The sequence below is a fragment of the Pithys albifrons genome, chromosome 1, assembly GCF_047495875.1.
Source record: "Pithys albifrons albifrons isolate INPA30051 chromosome 1, PitAlb_v1, whole genome shotgun sequence".
NCBI lineage: Eukaryota > Metazoa > Chordata > Aves > Passeriformes > Thamnophilidae > Pithys > Pithys albifrons.
The window spans coordinates 120252010-120274124 of NC_092458.1; the positions used below are offsets into that span (position 1 = coordinate 120252010).

Below are 22115 nucleotides of genomic sequence, written 5' to 3' on the forward strand. Positions count from 1 at the left end.
CATTTGCCCTGGTTTTCATTTGCATTCAGAAGATGCAAATGATGGATAATGAAATTGTCATATTAGGCCCTGGTGAATTCTCTTTGAATTGTCTTCTGGTTACCAGTCACTTTGTAGGAGAAATTTGGTTGTAACTTTTATATTTGTGTTGGGTTTGAGGCATAACTGGGATTGTTTAGAAATATGATTTGTTGAAGAAGTGTGTGCAAATGGAAGAAGGATTATCTTGAAGTGCAATCTTTGACAATGGAAATTCCAGCTCTTGTCCATGTGTCAGAGCTTTGGGATCTGTACCTCTCTCAGAATTCTGTATGAGAAAAGCCTAAAAATGTGTCACAGGCAGCATGTAGAGTGTTGTCTGCTGTGAATAATGGAACAGCCCTGCTAAATAGAAAACAACTGTGCTGTGGCGTAACTTTGCAAAAGGAAAAGCAATTTGTTTGTTTTTTCATAATTTAGGAAATATGTATGAATTATTTATAGAACTGGGTAGTTAAACATTCATTAAAAGTCATTAGTAATTTCGCTTCAGAAGTAAATCATAGTGTCTGTGAAGAGAAAATGGAAAGAAAATGGGTTTCCAGAAGAGAAATGCTTTTTGTTGTTTTGGTTTGGATTTTCCCTTCAGCAAAATAGAGAGATAGGAAATAGAAATTTGATTAATGATGAAGAAATATGATTGTCATAGGTTTGAAGATGATGGTCTGTATTTTTTGGTCTTCAGAAAAGTGAAATTTCCTTCAGCATATTTTCAGATTCATTTTATTAATGTTGCATGTTAGACACTGAAATTACAGTTTGTAGCTTTGTTTACTTTTATGTGAGTATAAATTACTGTGACTATGACATGGTGTTTGGTCATAAATTTTTATTGTATTATAATAAATAGCCAAGGATTTCCACTCCATCATTTCCTCTCCTGCTTTTGTACAGGTAGAACAGAGCACATCAGTTTCTCTTATGCAAAAGTATTTGAATATTATTGTTACTTTTCCAAAAAAAATACACCTTTTTGTGATTATGGAAAGTCAGTTTTTCTTGAATGTCTGCCAGTCTTTTCATTCCTTCTTTTTGGTGTTTCCAGTTCAAGGTGAATTTTAAATACACTTATCTTATAATGGAAATAGAGTGTCAAAGGATGGATAAAATGCTGGAAACTGTATCTCAGAGCATATGGTTGTGTAATCTGGGTTTTAAACCTTGTTTCTTTCTTTTACAGAATGCTGCCTTTTTATATGGCCTTGGTTTGGTCTACTTCCATTACAATGCCTTTCAATGGTAAGTTGGAACAAATTTACAGTGTGTGTGTTTCATCAGTGTGAGTATCTCACCTTCAGCTCCGTGTGAGTGTGCCACAGTTTAGTTTTGGGTTTGTTATAGATGTGATGTTTGCAGGTGGATCTCTCCTGGGTCACATCTCTGACTTGGGGCAGCCACAGCAGTTCCTTGCAAAGGAAAGCCCTGACAGGAGGATTTCAGGTCCCTGTAACAGGATTCAGGAAGGGGGTTGGAGTGGAAGGACTCAACAGGCTTTTGTGAATTGTTACTATTGATAATCTGCAGCCTATGCACGTTTGGAAAGCCTGTTTACTTTCCTGTTGGAAAAAGAAGTGGCAAAATGGGCTTGTTTTCATTGTGCTTGGGAGTCAGAAATTTTTACATAACTGCATCAGGTGAGAGTTTTGGATGTGAGAAGCAGCACGTTCAAGATTTGAATTGGAGTGTTTAAAAGTGATGTAGAAACTGAGAGTTCAAGAGCTGTAACTTCTGTCATGGCTTTGGGGACTGAGCAGGGCTGCTGACTGTTTTCAGTTGGGGTTTTAGTTTTGCTTTATCAGTGGTGAGTGGTGAATGATGAATGGAATGGACTCAGGCACTGGAGTTCTGTTGGAAAGTCCTCAAACTTTTGTTTGGGCTTTATTCCTGCAGAGATAAGAGTCAGTGCCATTGGAAAAAAGTCAGAAAGATGTTGTGGTTATATCAATGCTTTTTTACAATCAGTATGGAAACCATTAGTACAGTAAGTGTGACTGTTCTACTTGATTGATTATTAAAAAGTTTCATTGTTTTACTAAACTTCATAAATGCAGTTACAGAGTCACTAAGTGACCACCGACTGATGGTTTAGAACAATGAAGTTGGATTTCTCCTTCCACCCCTCAGTAAATTCTTTCTGTGTATCTATAACATAAAAGATTTTTGATTTCCTCAGAATAACGTACACAAACTTTAGTCCTCAAATTAAAACAAGTTGGTCAAATCATGAGCTCAAAACTTGGATTGTTTTTTTATCTTGCAACTTCCCTGCTTTCTTTATTGGTAGTGGTTAAATGATTGCTGCGTATTGTATGTGATACGCAATTCTTTTACATTTTAATTAACAAGAGAAGAACTGAAAAGTTTTCAGAAAACCTGAGAATTCACTATTTAAAGATTGTAATCAGTCTTGGTTAAATTTCACCAAGTTTCAGAACGTTTTAGTTCTCATGCAGTCTTGTCTTCAGCATTTACCATTCTGAGGGGTTTTGTGCACAAGGTCTTGCAGGTGTATCTTGTTACAATTTGCACCGTGAAAATGGTAGAAAACTGTAAGATAAAATTAAATAAAACAAAGCAGTTTGAGTAGTTAGTTTTTCATACAACCACCTGCTCAACACAGGCTTTTGCCATCAGCAGATTGTGATGTTTAGCACCTTACAGTGGATGGAGCAGCAAAGTCAGGTGATTGGGAGGCCTAAGTGGTAATAAATTAGAACCTCAAATTAATTCAGATTTTTCTTCCATGCCTTTAAGCAAAGGTGTTGAGAACATGAGTATAAGCTGATGCCTTAACTTACATAACTGCACATAGAGCTTATGTTAAGGTTGTGTAGAATCATAATTTTTGCTGTTCATTCATACAACAGAGTTACATACCGTGTGGTACTGAGGAAGTTGGGTATCACTAAGGTACTGGTTAGAATTTTAGGGGAAGAACATCTAATACAGGTAAAATCTTACATCTTTGTGTGCAGTATTGGGTTTTAGCCCCTTTGAGTGCCTTTCCTCTCCATTTTCTTTGGGGTGAGAGGAGTGGGATGTGTGGGTGTTCAGGTGTGACAAAACCACAATAAACATGGAGATGATAACAAGTCATTTACAGTAGATTTGTTCTTCTTTGTAGACCTTAATCCTCCACAGAACTCCCTTGCAGTTTGCAAGGAGACTCCTCCTTCTTTCAGAGTGAAATGCTTGTCAAACTGTATTTCCTGCTGCATTTATTCCATCTATTTATGCTCCTAGGACATGGATCTTTATATTTCAAGCAGGTAGAGGAGTCCTCCAGACTGTTTAAGGTGGTTTAAACTGTCATGCTTCATCCATGAACTTTCTTTTTTTAATTGACATCACTTTAGATATTCAGAGATTTTAATGAGAGGCAAGCACGTAGTTCTCCTAAAAGGAAAGGGTGAGGAACTGCTTGAGGTTTTTTCATGTCTTGTGTAAACAGGGATAATAAAAAAAACAGGTGGGAATAAGGTCAGATTTAGAATTCTTGTCCGTATTTTTTACATTATTTTTTAAGTTTCCCAGCTTTCATGAAAAGAAGTGTTGGATTGGATCCAAGACACGTATGCAGTTCACTGTAATTCAATATTGGACTCTCATTTATATACTAAAGCAGCTTTACAGCATTATCTTAAGTACAAATCTCAGCTGATACAGCATTTTATGTTGGTCATTTTGTTTGGCTGTTTGTATAAGTACAAAGTTTTCAACGTGTATTCAAACAGCGTGATCATACCAAAGCTATTTGATGCAGTTATTACGGTAGGATTTGCCATAAGGAAAGAGCTCCATAAGTTGAATTGAGTATAGTAAAATAGGTCTTGCAGATTGCAAATTTTGGTAACTCCCCTTCTTTTACACCGTTTTTCTTCAAGCGGTAAGTGAAGTGGTTGTCTCATTTTCACTGTTGTTTCCCTCTTAGAAAACAGGCAGAATATGGTTGGCTGAGATATTCACATAACTTGAATAATTTCATCTCCTCTGTAGTTGTATTTTACACTGAGCAATAAAGAATTTCAGTAGTTAATCCAAGGTTACCCTTCATTATTGTGCAATACCTGCATCCAAGTGGAGTGGCTTTCATGCCAAGTTTTTTCTTTCCCTCAGTGAGGATTCTGAGCCTGACTGATCTGTCCTCTGCTGATTTGCTCTGGCTTCCATCAGATGAAAAGATGGAGTCCAAGCTCTGCCGTTGTGTCCTGGAGCTGAATTTGGCATCCTCTGGATCCCAGTGAACCAACTGTTCTTTTGCTCCCAGGCCAGCCTGCAGTGCTTTCACCTTGCAAATCACTGGACAGTGTGTGTGAGAAAGACACAGAATTCCTTAGGAACACCTTGCAGGAAGCTGAGATCAGTCACCCTCACTGCCCCATTAGGCTCATTGCCCTGAGGCTCCTTGGTCCAAGGTTTCCTTATCAGCTGTGAAAATTGAGTCTTGTCCATCACAGCCTCACGTCACTTGCAGTAAATGACACGAGGCTTAGAATAAGTGGTCAGAAAATTGAAAGAGGTTAAGAATAAGAAAGTTTCACTCCAGCTGCATTGAGCAATGTTAGAATAATGTTAGGTTCTTTTGTTCTTTTGGCTCTTTCTGATTTTCATGGGTTTTGTTTGAAATGTACAAAAGTGTTAACTTTTGAATAGTTAAATAGTTGCTCTTTTATTATATTCTATTGCTTAGTACAAAGCTGATTTTATTCACGGTCTGTTTAAGCAAAACCATCCAATAAAAGTCTTATGAGAGTTCACTAAATGTTTAATATAATCATCTATTAATTATTATTCATCTGGTTTCTTCACTTTCATAATGGTAGGCATTGTTGTATAGATTAGTGGGTGGGAAGATAGCTGCAGTATTGATTTTGGAAGTCTTGATTTAGAGATGAAGATTCATGTCATTTTTATTTTTCCTGAATTGCTATAGCAGTAAAATGAAAGTCCAGAGATGGTTTTCATCCCCCAGAGTGTCTGTTTTCCAGTCCTGCTTTCCCATTTTGTTGAGTGTTAGAAAGTCTTTTCTGCCTGTTAGTAGAACTGCTCTCATTCTTGGAAAATGTCCTTATTTGTTTTTAATGAAGTCTGGTAGACTCAACCAAAGTTGATTCTTACCACACAGTTTTCAGTGTCATCAGGGAACAAGAGGAAAGTTGTCTCTTGCTGAATTCAGACAACTGTCATTTATTTCTGCAGAATGAGAGCACCCAGCCCTCCACTGGATAGTTTCTCCTTTGGTCTAGTCTTTAGTCTGCTGAAGGAGTAAAATCACAGAGTATTCTGAGTTGGAAGGGACCCGCAAGGATCATCGAGTCCAACTCTTAAGTCAGTGGCCCATACATGGGATTAAACCCATGACCTTGCAATGAAGGCCAGTTAATTAGTGGTGAAGACTCAGGACCTGCTTGAGGAAGGCTCCGTGCCATCATCCCCTAAGGAGGACTCTGGAGCCAAGTTCTTCTTTGTGTGGGACAGATCATGCAGCTGTTCTGTTGTATCTGCTCTTCTGGTTTTGTTCAAACCAGCTTTGAGGGAAAACATCTGGGTTACTTGGATGCCTTGGATCCTCTAGACCCGTATCTTTCTGGATGTAATCTTGGACAGAGAACAGAAATGGGATTAGTGATGTTTCAGGGAAAACAAGAATGCAGTGACTCCAGCTGTATCTGGAAGGCCCAACTCTGTCAAACAGATGGGCTGGGAAGGACTGGAGTTTCCAACACTGGGCCATGTTCTCTCCTGGTTCCCTTTGTTACCACAACACTTGCTCCTACTTTTCACTTCTGGTGTCCACATCCTTCTTGTACCAAGCTGTACCAAGCCCCACTGCTGCCTGTGAGATTGTTACCGACCACTTTAAACTGAAGTGCATGTCAGTGGTGCTGCAGGAGTTCTGCTGCTGATGAAGGGACTGAGTCTGGAGCTCTGGGCATGGCAATGAAAAATGTGCCATTCCATAATAAACCAGGGTTTTTACTGTAGTCCAGCATTTATGAGCACATTGCTATTTTCTTTAAATATTTCCTGAGAGTGAAATTACATCAATATTAAACTATGATGTAAAATTGCTTGTCTCTCTATAAGAGTTAATGAGTAAATGTCTTTTCACAGTTTGATTATTCCATAAAAACATTGTATTGCCTATTTGAAATGAGGCAATAGTTACCAAATTAGACATGAGCACCTACCACTGGTAAGAATTAGGGTTAGGTAAGAATTGTTGAAAATGCTGTTTCATGTCGCTTCCTTAGTGAAGTTTTGAGGATGCCCCTTTTCACAGAAGTAGTGGAAGTAATTTCTGCTTGTTATTGTTCATGCTTTTCATCCTGGAAAAACTACAAATTGTAAAATCAATATAGAATTAGCACTAGAATTATCTAGAAGATAAAATTTGATTTTTGGTTAGTTTAACGTGCACAGAGATAAACCTTACACAAACCTTGGAGGGGCGTGGACCAGCAGGTTCTGTGCTAACTGTGGCAGTCTTTTCATGTTGTCCACTGATGGTCATTTACTGTGGTTTAAGTGCTGTGTTCTTCTGCAAGATTAGGCTAGGCAACATTTTTTTTTAATGAAAGCATACATTCAAAATAAATGTCAAAACTGTCCTTAAAAATCTTTTGTTATACTTGTGGCTTTGTTTAATTCTATTGCTCAACGTCTTGTTCTGTAAGCAAGAGACGACAGGAATATTTTTGTCTCTTACAGATTCTCTTAAGTCTTTTTAGAAATCCACCTTTCTATGATTTTTGCAACTGAGAAATGACATAGGGGAAATACAGAAATACTGTTTTCTGGCCAAGGGAGATGGATGAAATGAAGACTGTGAAGTTCCCAAAGTGTCAATGAGCGTGGTCACAGTCTCTGTTAGAGAACTGCAATGTCTTTATTCTTGGTTTTTGTTGTGACTTTGATAAGGCAGAGGTTTTCTTCTTTTTTTTGGAACTTAGGATGCTGTCTTTGAACAAGATAAAAATAATGGATTTTAAATACCAGTGGCTAACATACCAAGTACCACATTAGAGTTAAGATCAGAAAGGGAAATACATAATGCAGAATCTTTCATTTGGCGTAACAAAAGCCTGACTTAAAATCTGTGCTGATCCTTAGTGGTCAGTCCAGTCTGTGGCCTTCCAGTTTGAGCAGTGTTGTAGATGATGATGGTGATGATGATGATGATGGTGGTGGTGGTGAGTGTACTGTCATAAGACATGGAGCCCTGTTTGGTTTGAGTTCAGTGTAGATACTGAGGTGTGTGATTCACCACCACCCATACAATTCCAGGGAAGTTTATGATGAGATGTGAGAGACTGTGTAGCTGGTGCAGGTTTGTCCCTTTAGCTCTTCACTTGCTCATTTTCATTGTGTAGGCAGAAAAGTGGGGTACTGGGTAAGGAAAGTCTCTCTGAAGGGTTATAATAAAGGAAACATCAGCTCTACAATAAAAATGTAATACTTTTTTTAAGCCCATCTGCTCTTAACTTCTATTTAAAGAAGTAAAATAATGCTTTAGGTGCAAACTGTTGCTGCATTGTTGAGAGGAAGTTCTCTACCTTTGGTTTGCCATCAATGAAAAAAAGCCTGTTAGAATTCTAGAGACAGAAGCATTTTTGCTGATGGATGCAAAAAACAATCTTTTATGTGTTTTGTAAATAAAAAAGCCTATGAAAAATATTTATTGAATTTCCCATTGCAGCTGCTAACCTTTTTTCCTTACAAATATCACTGCACTTGGAGAGTAGAAATTAATCAATGTGCCTCAGCAGTGTGTGAGTTTGGGCACTGTGGTTAATTCCTGTCCCATGTCCCTGTGGGTACAGTGCTCCCCAGGGACATTCCTGTCACCTGCCCACTTGGCCCTGGTCTCTGAGTTTCCCGGGGACAGCAGATGGGACTGTGCTCCTTGGACCTGGAGCTCCAACCTGCCCTGAGTGGGAATTGTTTCGTGGGCAGTGGTGTGTGTGAAGGTATTTTGTTTCAACCTGTCATTGGATTCAGGCAACAATGAGTCTTAGCTTCTTTCTCACTTCCTCTGTGACTTTATTTCTATTAACTTTTAGTTGCATTTCAGCTGTCCCAGTTTTAAGCGGTTGGCCTGAGAGGCAACACAGCCCTGGTTACAATCACATTGTTTCTGCTCCAAGACAGAGTAGTGAGAGCATTTTTGGTTTATGTGGTGCAGTGCCATCATTAACAGAGGCATGTGAGAGAGGATTTGAAGACAGGAAAAAGAATCAGAGCCAGCTTCACCTATCATGGGAATGTGAAAGCAAGTTACAGAGGGAGGAAGTGGCAGGATTTTGTATCTGTGTTTTCCTGGGAGGAATTGAGTGGCTCAAAAGTAACAGAGCAATAGCCATTTGTTGAGTCCCTGCATGGCAATGGTGCCAGGAAAGGGAGGAGAAAGTGGGAAAAGGAGCGGGTTGGTGTAGTGGGAGGAGATGTGGCTGATCTCTCCTAGGCCTTCTGTTCTTCTGCTGCTGCACTATGGGATTCAAAAGCAACCTGGCTGTTGGCAGTGGCATGAAGGATCACTGTACTGCATTGTTCTAAAGTTGCACTAATTCATGAGTCATCCTTTCTGAAATATCAGATGTGTTACTGTATTTCATGCAGCAAATTAGTTTCTCTAAATTAATGGAAAAGATTAGACTTTCAAATACACCAGGATATCTGGAGTACAAAATTACCCAATCCTTGAAGAATCAAAAGCCATGATCAAAAAATGTTACTTGTAAACCATTATTTTGATAAGTTCTTCTGCAACGGTGCTTTCTGATCCACTTTCTGTTAGTCATATAAATAACATTGATTATAAAGTAATGCTTCAGTAAAAGATAATTTTCAATCTGTGTTTTTCTTTCAGGGCAATTAAAGCATTTCAGGAGGCGCTTTATGTTGATCCCAGCTTTTGTCGAGCCAAGGAAATTCATTTGCGACTTGGGCTTATGTTCAAAGTGAACACAGACTATGAGTCTAGTTTAAAGGTAGGTGTGAGTCCTTTCAAATTGAATTAACATTTCTTACAAGTTGTGTTGCATCTTAAAACTGCAAGGAGTGCACAAGGGCAGAGCAGTTAAACACCACCTGCTGTAGAAACAGAAGTGCTTCAGTGTGAAGTGTCTGAGCCTGAGCAGAGCAAGGACAGGATTTGAGGTGTGTGAGGTGCTCTCTATACTCAGAGAACTCCAGCAATATTCCACATGAGCACTGATACTCCAGGAGATCAAAAATTTAATGTAGGCTTCTTAAAGTTAGTGAACTTCCTGGGAAGACAAAGGATGTACAGAAAGTTGAAGGGAAAAATAAAAGAATTAGCAGCTTGGGTCACTTGATTTTTTTTTCTCTTTGTTTTGTTTCTTCCCCCCCCCAGCTGCCCTATTGTCAAATGGAAATTCTTAAAATTAGTAAAACAGAAAGTTATTATGCAAAATAATGTTCTCATTTTTTATATAATTTCTACTTTTCTAGCAGCTAATGATTCTTTTGTTTCCTGATTTGGGAATCAGCTTCTAAAGCAACATTTTCTACCTAATTAGTTGGATGTTATTCGTGGTGATACAGCACTTTGTTTCTTCTGTGCTTCTTTAAATTTTTTACTGCTTACATTCTGTTTTGGTCCCCTCAATTGTAATTTGTCATTTTATTTCCCTCCATTTAACAAATTTGCCTATTTTTTTCCTTCCTGGCCTCTAAATTTAGCTCTTGTGTGTCTTGGAGAAAGGAATTGTTCTTTAATGGAGTTGCATGTGCTGGGAAATAGACCTGCAGGGCTGAGAATTTTGTAATTAAATGCAATTTCTAAACATATTTCTGCATATTAATCTTTCCCAAAAACTATTGAAAACATTAAATGTTTTGTTCTCAAGAATCTTGAGGCATCCACTTCTTGGCAGATTGTTTTCCTGGGAGTTGCATTAAGTCAATCACATCGTCTGAGATTTGAAAGAGCACAGGACTAAAAGAAAAAATTCTTTACAGGGACAGTAATCAGGCACTGGAATGGGCTGCCCAGAGAGGGGGTGGATTCACCATCCCTGGAGGTTTTTCAACTGAGATTGGCCGTGGCACTGAGTGCCATGATCTGGTAAAGGGACTGGAGTTGGACCAAGGGTTGGACTTGATGATCTCGGAGGTCTTTTGCAACCCAATTGATTCTATTATTCTGTGATTCTATTCTCAATTTTTCCTTTCATTATTTGTGATAGTGGGAACAGCTTCTCTCATCAGGCTTCCAGACTCCAAGATTTCACCTGCAGAGATGGGTGGAGTTGGAAATCATGACTGGAGAGGATGATACTGTGTAGGAATAGGAAAGATTCCATGCCATAAATGGTGAAAGAGAGTCAGGGGAGGTGGATCATTTTGTTGGGAAGGGATTATGTGCGAGTTGGGGTGGTCCTGTTGCCTTAAACTTTGGAGTAGATTTGGTATGTCATGATACATACAAAATAAAGAAAATGCAGAGGCATTTTTTGGTTTTATTTTTTGAAGAGGTTGGGACAAAGGAAGATTAAATTTTCAAGAAGGTAGTTCATGTGTTAATCAAGTAGTAGAAGAAACTTCTGCATTTTAATTTTTTATAGAAATTGATCAAGGAATAGATAACCTTTTCCTGCTGTGCCATAAAATTTGCAATTCTATCAGTGAATCAAGTATTTAAATAGATTCTATGATAATTCAATCTAAATAATTTACTGTGTTTGACGTTCACAACTTTGCAAAATAAATCAGTCCCCTATTACAAGGATTTTGAGTATACCAAACTTCAAATTTTCCAAACACCAGCTGCAAATACAAAAATCACCAAAGTGTCATTTTGAAAACAGAAAAAAAAAGATCTTTTTTAATGTAAAATTATCATGATTCCATTGCTTTTATGTGGCATGTGGTTAAGTCACTGAAGAAGACAAATGGCAGCAGCAAAACCAGCTTAGCCTGGGGCAGAGGTATGGTCAGACCTTCCGTTTCTGGTTTGCTTCCTTTGCTGTGGAGGTTGCAATCCTTAGCAGAGAAAACAGGGAGGAACAAGAAAGAAAAGACCAAAGAGAGGAATTTACTCGGTTTGAACAGTTTCTGCTGTTCTCACTTCAGCTCAGCTGTGGATTTAAGGTAGAGTGGAGCCTGCTCTGCTTTGAAATCAGAATGTTACTGACTGAAACGTATCAGTTAATGTATCTGTGTCATCAAAATATGTCAGTTGAGGAGTAGACTATGAGTAGGACAAGCAGGGCAGTTGCTTCTTTAAAAGCCAGTCTGACAGAGATATATAAAACACACCCTGAGCCAGAGCTCTGAGAGGCAAGTCAGAAAATGCTTCCTTGGTGAAGAGAGAGGAGCAAAGTGCTGGTGCAGTGGTTGTGCAGGAGCATGAGGAGGATAAAATGAGGGAGGGATATGATTGATGAGACTGTGAAAGGATGTTTTCACACGATGTCTCCTTCTCTGAGTGTCCCATCTTTTCACAAAAGAAGGATAAGTAACCGAAAGCAGTGAAAAGATTGGGTTGTCCTGTGCTTTGCTTTTTAGTTTTGTGGACTTTTTAAAAGGGGCCAGGATTATAGAGGGCATTTTTGGGGTTTAGGTTCCAGCCTGCTGGTGACTGGCCTGGAGCACAGACCCTTTCCTGGGTCTCTTTGCCCAGTTTGAGCTCCCAGTTTACACTGAGGTGGAAAGAGGAAGTAACTTGTCCTCTGATATTCGCTTGTGACTGCTCTGGATTTCACAGATTGTACCAATGTTGCATTAATGTACTTTGAAATATCATAATGTTTTTGATGGTATTTAAACATTCATGTTAAGTCTGTAATTGCTAAGAATAAACCATTGCCAACAGATGAGTCATTGTCAGTAAGAGTCATTGTCAGTAAGAGTCTTCAGACAAAGGGGGAAGATGGGAGTCTGAAGGTCATACATGCCATGTTTTTCTCAATTCTGGAGCATTAACATAAATCATCTGTATTTTATGTAAGCAATTTAAGCACAAAATTAATTTCTACTATTTTAAGATGTTGATGATCAAGATAATTACTAGAGTGCTGCTTAACAAGCATAAAATCAACTCCCAGTGTTTTTTTCAAAATCAGTTACTGCTTTTGCAGGTTTTTAACATTGCTGCAGTTAACTTGGAAATTACTGTGAGAACCCTTGACTGCTCCGTTATCCCATTGCCATAAACTCTGGCAAGAACACCAGTGCTGCTGGAAATTACTTGGCCTTCAGGCTTGCATTAAGTTAAAAAAGCAGTGTCCCTTCTGGTTGGAAGGAAAACAGCCCTTGTGTAACCTGAGAGTTGGCAGCATTACCTCCAGAGGAGATGCATCAAAGCTGAATTTGCCCCATTCATCAGAAAAGCACAATTGATTCCAAAATCAACTGGCAGTGACTTGTGGACGTGGATATTTTTTATTGATTACTGTATCAACAACATCCCATTAAGGTTTGCCTCACAGTCCCAACCTTTTCATGGTTTGCTACATGGCCCTTTGTGTTCACCATTTCCCACAAGTGGCACTGGGAATAGTGGGGTGTGTGTTCAGTGGTGGTGGCTGTAGTGGTGATACCCTGATAACCTGAGAGGAGAATGTAGAATTGGTACTTAACAGAATAAAGAAATCTTCATTTTTTCATGTTTATTGGAATAATAACGTTGAGAGGGCAGTGCAGGGGAGGGAGATTTTCTGAGGGTTTTTGGTTTGTGGGGGAGTTGGAGATTTTTGGTGGTGAATTGTTTGGGTCTTTCTGTTACTTTTGTTTGTTTTGTGGGTTTTTTTAATGGGTGGTCAGTAGGAATGCTGGACATGAGCAGGTCATTTTATGGCAAACCAAGCAATGTTTTTCTTTGGGAATTCTGTTTGGTTTTTAAATATTACAGGTGCATTCTGTACCCAGTAACAAAACCCTTAGAAGAATGAGAACTAAATTTCTCATGTTTTCAATTATCTGCCTTTTACTACAAATACTGATTCTGCCTTTCACTTACAAAAATTTTCCTGCTTTTTATACACAAAACTGTTATTCCAGTAGTTTGCTTCAGGCTTATGCTTTCATCTTGCCCATAAATAATCAATTTAAATAAAATTTTAATTTTTTAATTATTCTTCTAAAGATTCTCATTTGTTAGTAATGTTAAGACATGCTGCTTATATTAGGATAAGAAAAAGGCTGCAAAAGAATTAAAATTTATTGGGAAAATGTGCATGAATTGTATGAATATGCATGAAATATAAAGAAGTTAAATACTGATGTACAGATGAACAGCTTGAAGTCCTTATTTATACTCAGTCAGACTCTTCCCCATCACTTATTCAACTATTTCTCCTGTATATATATATCTTTATGAAAGATATTTTTAGTTACTGCAGCTATTGTGTGCCAACACGTAGCTGTTATAGACATATCATTCATTTTTTATGTTCTTTTTCTGGGTAATAAGTAAACAAGTATTTATTAAAGTGAAAAATTGTGACTTCAAGCCTTCAAGTGCTCTTTCTCCAGCTAGTTATCTTTCATATGTGCTTAGTAATTTTTAAGCTTAGACATTGTAAATTGAAATTGTATATATTTATTTTTAGCTGTTAAGAATTAACTAGCCCAAATACATGCAGTTATGAGAAGTTTTAGTTTATGTCTTGTTTTATGGCTGTAATTCTACAAGAAACAACTACTTTTTTAGATAAAAAATGAAGTAAATGGATTCAGTTCTTGCAAGGTGTATATACATGATTTCAAGTGTTTCCCATAAAAAACATCATGTGAAAAGCAAGATGAAATGAGTCAAAATATTATTTTAAGAAAAATGAAAGTGGATGGAAAGCAGCATTTGGGAATGAAATTGCTCTGTAAGCCTTTGTAGTTTGCATGTGTGTGTGGTGGAGAGACCTATACAAGAAGTGAAACCATGCAAGTTTTTTAATGCAATGTGGCACTAATGAACCTGCAGGAGAGTTATGAGTGTGCCTGGGTATTGATACCACAGTGTCTGACCTACAGAGTGTTTTCTTTTTTTCTTACCTAGTTTTGCTGGAGGTTTTGGCTAATTTTGAAGTTTTCCTCTAAAAGAGAATTATAAGTGTATTTTAAAAATGTCATGATTGCAAAGAGGGGTAATTGTGAAGGTTGAATGAATGTGCTGTGTGACATCTAAGATCATTTGGGAGATGAGAAGATAAATAGAATCATAGAATCACAGAATGGATTGGGTTGGAAAAGACCTCCGAGATCATCAAGTCCAACCCTTGGTCCAACTCCAGTCCCTTTACCAGATCATGGCACTCAGTGCCACGGCCAATCTCACTTTAAAAACCTCCAGGGATGGTGAATCCACCCCCTCTCTGGGCAGGCCATTCCAATGCCTGATTACTCTCTCTGGAAAGAATTTTTTTCTGATACAGTTGATTCAGGTATTTTTGCTGGTGCACTTCATTCATGGACCTTCTGGTGAGAAGCATCTCGATGCAGGATGGCCCAGGCTTGTCGGGTGTAGCTCCAAGGGTGGCATTCAGGCTCAAACAGGAGCAGTGATACTCACTGTGTGGGCACAGATTCCCGGCAGGGACTGAGCTTTCCGAGCAGCCTGGGCGGCTGCGGGGGCTGGAGGGAGTCCTGGGATGACCCCAGCTCGGTGGCGATGCTGGGTGGCGATGCTGGGGATGGCAGTGGCAGCAGACAGACAGCCATCCCCTTTTGTTGGTACAGAAAAATTAAGAGTGAGCAATTCTGATCTATGTAAGAGCCTGTGAGACTGAAAGCAGCTAAGAAAAAGCAAGGCCACAGCTGCTGGTGTCCGGTAAACAGGAATCACTCCCCGGGAGGAGTTAGCAACTCCCTGGAGGTTTCTCATGAGAACTCCTTAGGTTTCTCATAGCACACTGGAGATATTCCTGAAAACATCTAGGATGAGTTCATATAAACATTGGACTTGTGAGATAAGCTTTATAACCAATGAGGATTTGCAATTAGGTGGTGTGAGGTTCAATTTAGCCAATTGAATGTAGCTTTAACCCTATATAAACCATGTGCAGTGTGAAATAAAGGGCATTCACTTGATCACAATGATCTGTGTGTGGTGTCCAGTTCCTCTGCCGTTATTTATTGTTTACTTTACCTTTTCCCTGTGGCACTTTATTGCATGTTTCAGGCACTTAACCAGGAATAGCTGCATTGTGATGTTGCAGGAATTTAATGTATAAAACCTGCGAGCAAGGCTGAGCATTGAGATAGCTTTGTGAAAATTGCTGTGCAAGATACTGATTGATAAGTTCAAATGCAGGCTCTTTTCACTGGTGAAAATACAGCCTGTTGTATGATTGTTCTGCTTGAAAATAATTTGTCTCTTCGAGCTAGTCAGAACAAGAGATTTTTCGGAGCATCCTGGTGCTGTTCAGTGTATGTTGTATGTGTGGCCTTTGTTCCTTCTGTTCTCAAGCAGCTTTGTTCTGCACTGCCTGTATAAGAGTTTCCCCCCAGTCTTTTTTTTTTTTTTTGAATGTTGGACAAAGTAGACTGAGTGTTTACACTACACAAACCTTCATCTTACAAGCTGCATTTGTTGTGTGCTGTGAAGGCACTGGGGAGCAGCACGATGAGCTGCTGGAGCAGCACATACACACACGTGTCCTCTCCTGACCCTCTCCTCTGGTCCCAGAGATCCCTGGCAAATGGAGCCTTGGCTCGCTGCCCTGGCTGGTTACACAAGGCTTCCCGTGCCCTACTTATCTGAACAAAGGCTGCTCTGAGGAACACGGGCAGCACACCTAGGTCACATAGGCAGCAAAAGCCATCTCCTGACAGAATTTCACTGAGTCATGATGGAGCTTTGCTTCATGGTAAGTCGGTGAGAATTGTCAGGTTTCAAATGATGACTTGCCTTGCTTGCTAAATAAATGCAGAACCGAGAGCTATTGAACTTGCTGATGTCATCCTGGAGAGGAGGAGGGAGTAGAACCACTGCTTTGAGGTCTCAGGTTTGGATGTAAACAGAGATAGTGCTGAAAATCTTGCACTGAGAATGGTTCGTTTTGTGTTGGTCATTTGTTAATTAAAGAAACAACAGAAACCTGTGTACTTGCCTCTTAAATTGTAAAGAATCTGTGCTGATTCTATTAGAGAAAACATGTTAAGATACCCTGAATCAGTGTCAGATTTACTGCCAGACCTAATGCTTTCATCAGTTCTGATTATGTGGGATCCAGTGTACTTCTGATCCCTGGAAAGGTTACCTTCGGGATTGTTTCCCCAGTCAGAGGCAAGTCAAGGACTCCAGAGGAGACTAAATAGTCTGTAGATAACTGTGCAATCACAGATGGCTACAAATCAAGGTGAGCTAGGACTTGATGATCTTAAAAGGTCTTGTCTGACCCGAAGCATTCTGTGATTGTGACTTGAGCCGAAGCCCTTGAAGAGGGACAGCCTGTTAGTTTTTAACATTCCGAGCACTGCCTTCTAGGTAAATCCTCTTACTCGGGATTTGAATTTCTATAGACTGCTGTCTGCCTTGAGGTATTGTGTGTCGTCTCTGAGCTGCAGCGGCCTCTCCTGCATAACAACTATTCCTCACAGCAGCAGCAGCAGCAGCCTCAGTGCTGCAATATTTGAGAGAGGTGCAGATGTTTGCCAGCCGCTGCTGTTGGGTCCAGAAATGGAACTTGGAAATTATTCCTTCTTTTTTTCCCTTTTTTATTTTTTGGTCATTTTGATTAGTAGATCTGCTTTTGGCTGATGATGTGTTAGAATGCATGAATGGGCGTTCTGGGGTTTTTTCTGTCTGATTTTGAATACTTAGCGGGGAGCTATGTATTATTTATCCGGCAAGAGGTGTAGGTTTGCTCATGTATGTGCATTTCAGAGGTTCTTGGTTTGAAAGGTTCTGGGGTTTCTGTGTCTGGATTTTAATTCTGTTAATTGTTGAGTGCAGACGGTGTGTTTTTCTGTAGTTCCTGGCTTTGGTTTATCAGTTTCTGTGCTGTTTGTAGCTCAGGGAACAGTGCTGGTAGAAATGTACTACACTTGGAATGTTTTCATGATGTGGATTTTAAAATACAAAAGTTGGCAAATGTAGCAGTGAAAACATATTTTTTAGGAGGCATTGCTGAGAATATTCCTGCTTTTTTTCTTTTACTGATACTATTGACATATTTGTATATTAAAATGGTTACAGTTTCTTACATGGTCGCCTGCCTTGTCTCAGTGAGTCTCACTGCAATAACCCTTCTGAAAAGCTGCTACAGAACAGTTGTCAATTGTTTCTTTTTAGATCTGCTTGTTTTTTATAATAGCATTGTTAGGTGAGAGCAAATCTGTTCTTCCTTACTGCTTTATCTTTTCATAGTAATTGCAAGTGACAGTGCAAGATGACACATCTGTACAAGGAGGATTTTGTACCTTTTAGATTGGTAATACTCAGTGTACAGGCCAAAGCCTTTTTTTTTCCTTTTGTCAGGCAATATTCAATTTAAAATAGAGCATTTTATTTTTATTTAGTCCTTTTTTTTTTTAAGTTGCCTGCTTAGTAGAATTACTATGGTAACAGACTAAAGGATGTCTCTGAGGCACTCAACCTGCATTGCAATGTAAGTGAGGGGAGGCTGTGAGTTCTCTGACTGCTGAGCAGCAGGAAAAGGAACAGACAGCTAATACTTAATATTTATAAGCTATTAATTAATGCTTGCTTTGAGGTTAAAAAGTTACTGTAGAGATAAAGTATATGTGAGTTCTCTGGCTTTTGTGCTCTGTCCCGGGGATGACATTGCTAAAATCTTCATTAAAAGTCATAAATTTGTGTTATCATTCAACTTGAGTTTTGCTTTTTAAAGCCTATTGTATATTACAAATGATGTAGATAAAGTCAGTGAGGACTGAGCTGCATCAGTGTGTACCTCAGAGAGCTCATCAAAGACTCAGCTTTCTGTTTTTTTAATGGATAATAGATGTGTTTTCTAATATTTTTTCCTATTAAAATTAGTGAGTTTTTTTGAAATGTGATGGTCTGTTGAACTCCTGTAAATCTTTGAGATACCTGTTATACAGACATGCTTTACACAAGGTGTTATTGACACTAGAGGAAAGATGGACAGCTCTGAGTATAATACTGAAAGTGATTTGTATATACATCCCTTGATAAGGATTATGTTTTCCTTCCCAGCTACACCAGTAAGCTCCTGATGCCACCTAGTTTGGCATCTGAAGAGTCAGAGCTAAATTACAGTTTTTGTGCTGGTAAAATAAAATATACTAAAGCATCAGTCATGTTTTGTGTATTAAAAGCCACCTGAAACTGTATTTTGTAGATAACTGTGTTTATTACAAGCAGTTTTCTATCCTATTAATATGTTAATCCAAATTCCACACTGTGTAGGGATTTTCTGTGAATTTTGTGGAAAAGTTGGGAGGCACTGGAGTTTCTGTGCCTGTTCTATTTGTTTTAACACACTTGTGTTTCAAACTGTGAATAGTGATCAGTGAATTATCATGATGTTTGTGAAATGATGGCTCACATCCAGACAGACAGACTTCATTGCTCTGTTGTTGTGACCTTCCTACAAGAGGGAATTATTTGCCTCAGAACTTGGAAGCTTTACAGTCTTTAATGTGTAACTGAACTTAATACCTGGAGAAGCAGATGTAAGAACTTAGGAACTCTTACAAACTTGTATTTTAATGTAAAGGTGTTTGTGTTAAGTCCTTCTGGACCAGAGTTCAGTTTTTAAAGGCTCAAAATCACTGAATTTGAAGGAAGAGTGTTCTGGTTTTTCTAGATAGACAAGTTGAGAGCTTTGATATTTATCTCCACGAGGCTGTACATCTGCAGTCCCAGTTGTGTATTTAGAGGAAAACCTACCCTTCCAATTTTGACTGTTCCTTTGGTGCCATCATTCATCCAGGTGCTATCCCAAAGGTTTTGTGAAGATGTCTGTTGCCATCTTACATTACTACAAACATTGTTGTGTTTGCAATAAGCAAAATTGACTTTGTTCCAGTAAACAGTTGAACGGAAATTGAAATTTGTTTTCTTTAAGACACATGGTAAAATGCAGTATTGATTTTCAAGTACAAAAATGATTTACTCTGAGTAATTTGCTGAAGTTCTAGTATTACTTTGTTTGAAAAGCAAATAATTCTTATTTTTTTTCCAGCATTTTCAGTTAGCTTTGATTGACTGCAATCCCTGCACTTTGTCTAACGCTGAAAGTAAGTAACCTATAAGTATTTCCATTTATTTTGTGGTGGATTTTTTTTTGAAGTCTTATGTTCACAACTGGATGAATTTTTAATGAAACAATTCTTCAAAATCAAAAGAATTGGTACTGAGAGAGGGAGACTACAGAACCTGCCTCCATCTATCAGTAGAGATGTTCCTGTAGAATTGTGGATTGTTTTATTAAATGGAGTAGGTAAAAATTGAGACTTAGCTTATTCATTGCTCTGAAGACTTGAATTCTGGAGGGAACTCACTACTTGACTGCTTTTTTGTCTATTTATAAATGCAGTACTTGTGCCATGGCACACATTTAAGAGTAATTATTTAAAACGTTGTGGCGTCTTGATAATCTGTCAGTTTTCAGTGATTATTTTCATGCCATTTAAATTTACAGATCTAAAATTTAACATCAGTCCTAGGCTGTAGAAATAACAAAAAGTAGTGAACTTACTTGATTTTTTGTTTTATTCAGTGCCACCCATCTATTAGTCTGTACTTGAACATGTTAGTCTTTAGTGCAGTGTGATCCATCATGTGCAGCATGGATTGGATTGTAGACTGCTACAGAGCATCCTGTGGGTATTTATCCATAGTTAGTGGAATTCTTATGCAAGAATAAGTGGATGTACCTACATATTTCGGGGTTTGTAAGAATTTAAAGGCACAGAGTTGTGAAGAAAATTACTCCTTCAGTTTTTAAGGTCCCTTTGTGCTGTTGAGCTTAAGTTACCTCCGAAGTCTCACTTTGGGATCATTGGATAAAATATTTAAAAGCATTTCTCTAAGAATTGGATGGAAGTGTGAATATTCTATCAGGAAGGGCGATGATGGGGAGTTTGTTTACAGGGGTGGAACCACTGGCAGTGTCAGTACCCAGGAGACAGCTGTGCTCCAAGGTCTTCTTTAAAGCTTTGTCACTTATCAGGAGCAGGCACAGATAATTTTGTAAAAAGTTGCAGAATTCTCCCTAAGTCAATATTCTTTTATTGTTTTTCTACCAGGCATGTGATTCTGTTATTGTATTTCATGTTTGTTTCTATTCTTTCTCACTGAGTTTATCACTTTTCACTATATCTCTGAATTGTGTAAGGTTTTCCCAACCCTTCCCTCACAGCCCTTCTGTCTCCAGGTCTGTTTAGAGGGATGAGCTCATGTAAAGGCTTCAGTGTCCCATTGTAGCGTGACACTGAGTGTGTTCCTTGCAGAAATGTCTGAATATTAAGTATGTCTTCTTCCTATTTAGGTAATGTCTAATGTGCCACCTTTAATTTCTTCCCCTTGCAAGGCTTGGCTCCATTTTGGAGTTTCACACTGAAAGGGTTTTGGTACAGGGTTAAAAATTAAAGAGAGATTTTTTAGGTAATGAACTCCTGAAACAAAAGCAGGGTTTTTTCTTTCATGGGTACAGAGTGAAGTTTGACTATGTGGTGAACAATAGTGGGTGTGTTGTGTGCCCTTTAGCAAGGAGCACAACAAGTTTATTAAAATTTTAGATGATGCATTTCATTCTGACCTGCTTTCCCAAGTGCACTTGGCTTCTTTATAGTGAAGGACAAAGCAGTGCACAAAGGGAGGTTTTCCCCTCCCTTATGACCCAGAGAGAAACCCTGAAACTCCAAATTACCTGTATGGTAATTTGGTGTCACACTATTCTGTAGCTTCAAGGGAAAGGAATCTGAGTAATTGAAATAAATTGAGCTTGGCTCCAACACAGGTATTTTCTTACTTGTAATCCTCAGGAACATCGGGCAGAAGTCTGTCTCAAAGGAACTTTTCTTTCCTCATGAAAACAGAATAAGGATTGCATTCATCTCCATTAGCTTTACCTATCTGCCAGCCCATGCCTGGTCCAGGGTAGCAGTTCTCAAGCCTTTTCTGCAATGATTTGAGCAGCATGAGGATAATTTTCCCTCTGCTTTTACTCCTGAATTTTTCCTCTCCTAGCCAGCAATTTTCTTGCCTCCAAGAGCTGCTGGTTGTATTGTGGCATTCTGGGCAATTCCTGGGAGGAATTGAAGATGCCTAACTGTAACAATCAGAATATCATCTGTAATTAACACTTGAAGTTCACTTTAACAGGGGGAAGACAATTCCTAAAATGGAAGACAAAACACCTAAATTTAAGCTGGCAACGTGTAACACAGTCTTCTGTTCTGTAACCTACCTAGTCTGTCTCTGCAGTTGAATTAAAGTCTTCATTTCTGACTCTGTTATGTACAGAAAATATTACCTGCTTTCTTTTATTATGCATTTCTGCTTGAAGAGATTTTATTGCTAAGTTTATTGAAAGGTTAATGGACTCTGTGTTTCAGAATACAAATAAAATCCATGGGCTGCCTTTCTGCAATATCTGTTTACAATTTTCTTGCTTTGTTAGGACACACATTCATCCTCTGTCAACCCTGGTACATTTAGTGTAAAACATCAATGTAAACAAACACTTTTTGTGTCTTGAAAATTTGAGTTGTCTGTTTTGCAAATTTGAAATGTTGTTTATTCCTCACTTGAAAAAACATCTTTTAGTTGTTGTTATTCGTTAAAACTAATAATTTTGATTTTCCAACTCTTACAGTTCAGTTCCACATTGCCCACTTATATGAAATCCAGGTAAGCTTTAAGCTCATAGTTATAAACTGTGGTTGAGTTTTGAACTGTATGATGAAATCAGTCTCTGAAATTCACATTATAGAGGCTTTGGTAAAATTAGACTCAAGTCTTGAATCACTGAAGAAACTTTATTTGCTGTGGCTACGTTAAAAATACTTTGTATGTGGACTGTCATGCTATAAAATGGAGCAGCTGTTTTAATAAACTTAACTGTTACTATTCTGAGTAACTGGGTGCACAAAACAAAAACACAAAATACAACTTTCTG

General features: G+C 38.5%; 1 protein-coding gene across 16 annotated transcripts in view; it reads left to right on the top strand.

The window, feature by feature from the left end:
- Positions 1-22115, top strand: part of KDM6A (lysine demethylase 6A) — a 158390-nt gene that overhangs the window by 78521 nt on the left and 57754 nt on the right. For all 16 annotated transcript variants that reach the window (XM_071565818.1, XM_071565833.1, XM_071565841.1 and 13 more), the window contains exons 5-8: positions 1220-1278; positions 8909-9029; positions 19176-19230; positions 21813-21847. In XM_071565818.1, the coding sequence (XP_071421919.1) occupies positions 1220-1278; positions 8909-9029; positions 19176-19230; positions 21813-21847 (270 nt within the window). The remainder of the gene's footprint in view (positions 1-1219; positions 1279-8908; positions 9030-19175; positions 19231-21812; positions 21848-22115) is intronic.